A 7,365-nucleotide genomic window follows, 5' to 3' on the forward strand; every position below is an offset into this window, starting at 1 on the left:
GTGCACACCTGGAATTGCCTATCACAAGAGGTTGGGTGTTACAAGAACGTGTATGTCTGCCAGTAAATTGTCGACAGAGATTGCTTAGTCAGCATGTATGTGACTGCATACAGTGCCTACGGGATTGCCATGTCAACACGTGTGGAATTAAAAGGGAAAAATTAGGATCACCGATTCACCCATCCAACCCCACACCACCCCCCCCCCCCAAAAAAAAAAAAAACTGGAACTCCTTTTCACCCTGCTCCTTTCCCCTAGAGAGGGACTCCCCTCCACTGCCCCCCCCCTCCCTATTCGGTTGTAAGAAGGTTGGCCACTGTTCGGCGGGTCTCCTGGACTCAGAAATCTCCAGATGGAACAATTGTCTCGTGGGTCACTTCTTAGGAAGTAAGCCACCCTTCCCCATTGTCAAAGCATCTCTATAAACAATAGAGGTTTCATGGCATGACGAACATTTACCTCCTGGATAACGGGATCTTTCTGTGTCTTCCCATGTTATATCACTTAATGAAATCAGTTTGCTTGTATAACCACCTTTTCAGTAAGATCTTTCCATTGGAGAGGGAAAATATGAAATTATAAGGATGCGTGCATAGATTGTCCTCATGCTTTGTATTTATCTTATAATTCTGTCGAACTTGTTACTGGTAATTTTTTAGTACCTTGCTGCGCCTCCTACTTTTATGACAATGAAACACTTGTTAGTTTGAATTCATCAATTTTTTTCCTGTTCTTTTGTTTCCTCCAGACTCTGTGATGAAGCTACGAGTGCTCTAGACAGTACAACAGAAGCAGAGATTTTAAGTGCATTGAAGTCTCTGTCAAAGAACCGAACATCAATCTTTATTGCTCATCGTCTTACAACTGCAATGCAATGTGATGGGGTAATTTCTTGTGAAATATTGAATCTCTACATCTTCAATGCTTGTGCTTTCCTTCATAATTGAACTTCCAAATATGTAGTGGGGGTGGTAGGTGTATGGGTTATTCTATCTTTATTCACTTTTTGCATCGTCATTTCAGATTATTGTTCTGGAGAATGGGAAGGTGGTTGAGCAGGGGTCGCATGAGAGACTCTTATCAAGGGCAGGAAGATATGCACAACTTTGGGGACAGCAGAACAATACATCCGACACAATTGATTCGACTGTCAAAATTGAAGCATAAGTCTCTTAATTAATTTATTGTATTATCATGACACAATAATCTCATTAGCTGTTTCCAGCTTTTATTTTATTTTTTAAATAAATATGTATATGCTCTTGTAAAAATTGTTTAAGTATGCGAATAAAATGTATGATACACTTTTCATCCAAAGATAATCCCAAGAAGTAATAGCAAAAAATCCTCTCCAATTGAACCTTTACAGAATCAAGATCTGGTGATTTAATTTTTTTATCTATGAAGGAAATCCATTAGTTAACATCTCCATAAGCAAAAGGTGAATAAGCCCTTAAAAGTTTCTGCTAATTTCTAAAGGTGCTTCTATGTGAAATGTTAACCCATGGGGTTTGACATGCGAAAGTCTCCTCAGGACTCCTTATAGCTACAAGCTCTTGAATGGGTGATCTGTAGAAATGAGCGTTCAGCTGTAGCAAGAAGTAGCTCCCTTCGATGGGTTTGAGTTTGTGATTCAAAACCCACACTTAGAAAGAATTCGATTATATAGAATTGGACAAAGTTTTCATAAGCCACGTGATGACTTCACCGTGTGGATCCAATTGAGACCTCATGCGTGCCTCCCCTACCCCACTTGAGCGGTCTGGATGCCCCGTGGTGAGCAGTAATCTGTTCACTGTACGTGCAGGGACACTCGATACAATGGAATTTGACATTTGACTACCCCACCTTGACAAGAAGATATGCCATGAAAGATTATCAGCTGTCCCAGTCATGGTCAAGGCATCCCTACTGAGAGTTATTCCTTTCATCAAAGTTTCAACTCAAAATAGAATGTTCTCTGGAAAAAAAAAATGGAATTCTCAACAGTGGTTTTGGCATTCCCCCTCCCCACATTACAATAAAGACTAATTTTGGATGCCCAAGTGAGCTTTCTACTTCCAACAAGTACCAAAGGAAGCATCTCTTTAGAGTCTACCAACCTGTTTTGCAACTGAAGTTAACAGCTAGAGCAGTTGGTCATTGCTTTGCCAGTAAAGTGCAGGTTCCCAACCAGTCATGGATGGACTCCAGTCTTCACACTGTGCCTTAAAACACTCATTCCCCCTCTCACTCGTTCTTTCTCCAGTAGTTGTAGTCAGAGCGAGTTAGAATGTTAGATAGATAGAATCTGAAAAAATAAATAAATAAATATATATATATATCTTTTAACTATATATATATATATATATATATTTTGGTAGAAATTCTTGTAACTTGAATTCGTATATTGTTAATATCTTATATTAATTTCTTCCCCATATATATATATATATATATATAAGGGAAGATAACACTACCCAATAGCACATGTACACACCAGTATCCACGGCCAATGGGAGGGTGTATGTGACCATCTTCAATGCAGATCAATGTGGTTTTTTCGCACCCACTGTGTCTTGACGTAGGTATATGCTATCAAGTAGCATTCTTTCTCCCATATTTATATCTCTTCCGTTGGTGTTAAACACAATTATAAATATCAGAATCGGATCAAATATTTCAATCAGTCTTTATCAATATCAATTGTGCTTGATATTGACACTTGCATGATCTTATATCCCTGTAAAGGCTCTTAAAAAAAAGGGTATACCTAGTGCACGAGGCTCCCGCATGTGCAAGGTCCAGGGAGGCAGAAAACTATGCAGCCTTACCCTGAGAATGTCGAAAGGTTGTTTCAACCGCTTGACCACCAGGTTGTAACATTAGTACCTTACCATTGGACCAATTGACCAAATGTGCCAACAGTGAATCTAACCAAAAACAGAGGTGGTATATTAAATTTGGGGAGACATCAAGCTGTCAAACACCTGCTCTTAGACACAGGAAGGGCAAAATGACCACCTTGCTCTCCGTAAAATGAAAAATCCCACCCCTATTGGATTCCCTTGTGCACACTCACATTACCCCACTAACGCAGAGCCACAGCCTGCAACAATCCCCCTCCAAGTAAATTTTGATGCAACCCACGGTAGCAACCAAGGAAAAATAGTGCAAACCGTGCATGCTACTAGGGGAAGCAATCCCAATATGATCACCCTAACAGTGGAGCCCACAACATTCTATTCGCAATATGCATGAACGGTGACAAAAATCAGCTGCAACCCTTGCTAACAGCCAAAGCAATTAGAATAATTCACTTCCCTCTTAGGTTATAATCACTTTGGGCACATTCCTACATTTTATGTTGCTTCTTTCCTTTATCAAACAATATTTATCATCAACAATGCTTTCCAAGCTTCGTCCTACTCTTAAGAGAGTATTTGATGCGTCATTGATCAAGAAAATATGCACAAACCCTTGAGAAAATGGATATGGAAACACTAGGGACACAAAGTGGTGACCTCCATAAGAACCAAAACGGTTGAAGCTTCCTCCCACACAAATATTAATACATGCGAAGAAAAAGCAGAAAATCTCATTCTGAACGTTGCCAATGCAAATCAAAGAACTTACCTCAACCACCATCACAAAAAAAAACATAAGCATTTAGCAATCAGTGATCCCAGGCCAAACAAAGCTTTACTCACAACTTATTAGAAGAATGGCCACCATCTCCTGCTCCTATTCCCCCTCTGGTCATGCATAGGGGTCCTACCAACATGTTGCTGAACCTGCTCAGGGAAGGCATGGCGTCCTCTTGGCCCTCTTCTCTCCACAAGAGGATTCCGGAACCACAAAACAAGAACAATACCAACAAGGCTGACAATTGGAGCCGCGGCAAAGAAAAACCACCCTCCTCTTCTAGTTTCTCTCCCAGAGGTATCAGTAGCACATTCTCCATTAACCAATTCTCCCCCCTCTGTTCTTCCATTACTAATGTCACTTAGTTCATCTGTCTCAGAATCATCAGAAAAATCAGAGGAGCTTTCGTTGCCTTGGTCCTGTGGTTGGATTTCATGAATTCCTACTCCACTACCAGTGTTGTGCTTCCCATCCTCATAATCCTTGTCATCAGTTGGAAGCTCATAACGACAAAGAGGGCATGAGTTCCTAGCACTCAACCACGGCAAGATACAGGAAGGATGGTACAGGTGCATGCATGGGAGTCGGTTAGCTTCAGTACCAACGAGTATGGAATCCTTGCACACTGCACAGACTAGACTCCCAAGCTTCTCATGTTCCTCATTTATGACGACGAGGGGTAGACATTCCACAAAGTTGGCAGATGCTGGAGGTGCCCCTCGTCTGAAGCTGTCAGTCTCTGCAAGTTGCTCGAGAAGTTCTTCAAACCCTCTTGTATCAAGATAGTCGCCAGGATTCCCTACGTAGTAGGGTCGTACATCTGATTCCTCCAAGCTTGTGAAGATGTCAGGGATGTACGTGTGTCTACTTTCACGAAATCTCAAATGAATCAAGCCCCTACTTTCAGGTGAATTAATCCCTCTAAACCAGTTTATGGGAGCATTATTTTCAGTTGGACTCCTGATGTGAGCATCCTGGATCCAACCTTCTGCTTCTGTAGTCTCAACGGTGCTTCCCTCAGCATCAGCTTCTTCCCATTCACCATCTTGTGGGTCATCTAAATTCCATTGATTTAGCCCAGCGTGCATTGGGTCTATATCAGTATCACTATCTATATCACTTCCATCATCTGGATGGAGGAACATCTCTCTGTCCAGTAAACCATGACCATCCACGGAAGCATCAGACTCCCCACCATAAGCACTGAAAGAAACTGCATCGCTCTCAGTATGGAAAGCTCCATACCCACTAAAGCTTACATTGGATTCACTCTCCCCAAAAACAGAATCCAAGTTATCAAAGACTTCACTTTCATTGTCAGACAGCACCCTCCTCCATCTCCTAGACCCACTTGGAGTAGTTCGAGAGCTTGTACGCTGCAACACCCTTGTAGCAGTATCACCATTAGTCAGTTGAACCTCATGTTCCGAGGAAGAAATGGGGACAGAGTACTGATTCTGCCTGACCAAATTAATCAGATGAGAGAATTGTTGCGAAAAAAGATCCTCAATTGACTCAGAACTCCTGCTGTATCTGACTCTGCCCCCATCTGTACTTCTATGATGAGAATCTCGTATGTTTGTGTCAATATCTTCAAGAAGCATACACTTACAGTCCCCGCACAGGCTATTTGTTTCAGAGCCCTCATTTATTTCGTTATCCGGAGAAATGACTCTCCAGCATATGGCACAATGTCCCTCCAGCTGGTCCGAATGGTGAACTACTACACTGTTCATTGGGCCAAGCTCTGGGAACACCAACTCCTGGGAAATACTATGTGATTCTGCATCCATATGGAACTGGATAGACGGAAAGAATAAGTGATTAGCACAAGGATTGACAAAGGACAAATGTGGCAATGGAAAAAGGAAAAAAGAAATAAACGAAGAAAAACATGAAAACATACTTGAGATCAATAAACTGAAACTGAGTATGAATTGGTCAATCAATTAGCATCCGGCAGAGATTCATGGACAAACTCAGATTATCACAATGATACAATCAAATAGAACTGCTGTATTAAGCTGGTAGGTCTGCCGTGCAGGATGGGAATGTTGTCAGTTGATTTCTTTGCACTTACAATGATACCCTTAAATCTGCAAGTTCACTTACATAACAATAGATTCTTTCAGTAGATCATAAGCTTAAAATATAGATCACCACTAATTCATAAGAGACATTAACATTACACTGTTTCAAACCATACCTTATGCAACAGTTGTAATAAACAGAACTTTATGGGGAATACTCAACATGCCCCGAGTATAACTCAGAAACTGATATGGTGCAAGCTCTAAGTAGTCAGTGATCAGTAGTGCGATCCAATTTGAAACATCAATAGGTGGTCATCACACACAAACCATCTACTCCCTCTTCAATAGGATGACACAATTCATCCCCGTGCCGGATAATATGATCCTCTAGTCCCCTTCAGAAATGTTCAAAATTTCAGCAAAATGTTTCGGTTTGATAGAAACAGCAACGGTACATGAATTAACAAGAACATGTCAGCAAAACGATACATCTTTTATTAAAAAAAACCCAAATTTTGACTCATTTCGTTGGAATTTTGATAAAATTTCAAGTCTACCATACATTTCATCCACGAGATCTGGACACCATAGTTGTCAAGGCATCGCCTTGGTGTCCAGGAGGTTTGCCTGGGGCCTAGGCGACTCACCTTGTTGCATTGTATGCCAAATACCATTTAAGTAAATGGTTTTACTTAAGCTATTATTCATAAATAAGCAAATACCCCCTATTTGAATCCAATAAAAATAGTTTAAAAATCAAATCCCAAATGATAAAAAGTCAACCCTCCGGTCCAAGAACAAAAATTGGATTTGGTTGTAGGGCGATTTTCAACTTTCAAATGCTAAGGTTTTTCTCAATTCTGAAATTTTTTATAAATCTTATCGTAGTAGAACACTGCTAAAAACCAAAAGTCCGGTAAAATAATCTTTTGTTTTGATGTCAATAAAATTATTTCCATCCAGGCGATTTATCAGCATTCGCACACTTTAAAATAAGTTTGACCGGAACATAACTTTATCATAACTCAGATTTAAGTAATCTTAGACTTGTTGGAAAGCTAGTTTTGTGTTATACCTAATAGAAAAAGTCTCATCTAAAAATAAAATCATTTGACCAATAAAACTTATTATAAAAGAAAAGCATTCTCTAAATGTCAATAAGTCATATTGATTTTTTATGACTTGATGTGAGAGATACTATGTTGATTTTTATGACTTGATGTTGCTTAATGTTGATTGGTTTTTGTGTCATAGGGTATATATTATAACATATAAAATAACTTTAGAAAATAGGGGTAATAAAAAATAAAAAATGGGCGATTTGATTGCCATGACAACGCCATAGCGGGCGATTCACTGCCAAATCGATTAGCCACCCCTCCACCACCTTGGGTCGCCATGACGCTGTGACAACTATGCTGGACACACTTGGAAACCCCGATTTTTGGCCACAGGCATTCACTTAACTGCTGCATCAAAGCTTGGTGGTCAACATTGGAGCATCCACTTCAAGATTTGGGTGGATTTGAGCAACATTTGGACAAATTTTTAATTTGAAGGTAAACCCCCCTTTTTCTTTCCTTTTTTTATTTTTTTTTTATTTATTTTTTTTTTTTTTTTTTTCCTCATAAGGAAAAAAATGGGCGAACTCCTCCCTACTTCTACCTAAAGAAAGAAAACTCATGGGACTCACTAAAGCATCCAATAA

The 7,365-nt window shown here is 39.9% G+C and overlaps 2 protein-coding genes across 7 annotated transcripts in view; one reads left to right on the forward strand and one right to left on the reverse strand.

The window, feature by feature from the left end:
* LOC122058316 (ABC transporter B family member 25, mitochondrial-like) overlaps positions 1 to 1,368 on the forward strand; it is a 54,647-nt gene extending 53,279 nt beyond the window's left edge. The window contains exons 19-20 of the mRNA XM_042620941.1: positions 749 to 884; positions 1,024 to 1,368. Coding sequence (XP_042476875.1) covers positions 749 to 884; positions 1,024 to 1,167 — 280 coding nt within the window. The 3' untranslated portion in view covers positions 1,168 to 1,368. The remainder of the gene's footprint in view (positions 1 to 748; positions 885 to 1,023) is intronic.
* Positions 1,369 to 3,335: 1,967 nt separating this feature from the next.
* Positions 3,336 to 7,365, reverse strand: part of LOC122058055 (E3 ubiquitin-protein ligase Praja-2) — an 11,778-nt gene continuing 7,748 nt past the window's right edge. For 2 of the 6 annotated variants that reach the window (XM_042620470.1, XM_042620471.1), the window contains exons 2-4: positions 5,831 to 6,052; positions 5,531 to 5,731; positions 3,336 to 5,423 (exon numbers count right to left, since the gene is read on the reverse strand). In XM_042620470.1, the coding sequence (XP_042476404.1) occupies positions 3,696 to 5,417 (1,722 nt within the window). In that variant the 5' untranslated portion in view covers positions 5,418 to 5,423; positions 5,531 to 5,731; positions 5,831 to 6,052 and the 3' untranslated portion in view covers positions 3,336 to 3,695. The remainder of the gene's footprint in view (positions 5,424 to 5,530; positions 5,732 to 5,830; positions 6,053 to 7,365) is intronic. The other 4 variants (XM_042620474.1, XM_042620472.1, XM_042620473.1 and 1 more) reach the window with 4 other exon arrangements.

Source organism: Macadamia integrifolia, chromosome 12 (genome assembly GCF_013358625.1).
Source record: "Macadamia integrifolia cultivar HAES 741 chromosome 12, SCU_Mint_v3, whole genome shotgun sequence".
In the NCBI taxonomy this organism is placed as follows: domain Eukaryota; kingdom Viridiplantae; phylum Streptophyta; class Magnoliopsida; order Proteales; family Proteaceae; genus Macadamia; species Macadamia integrifolia.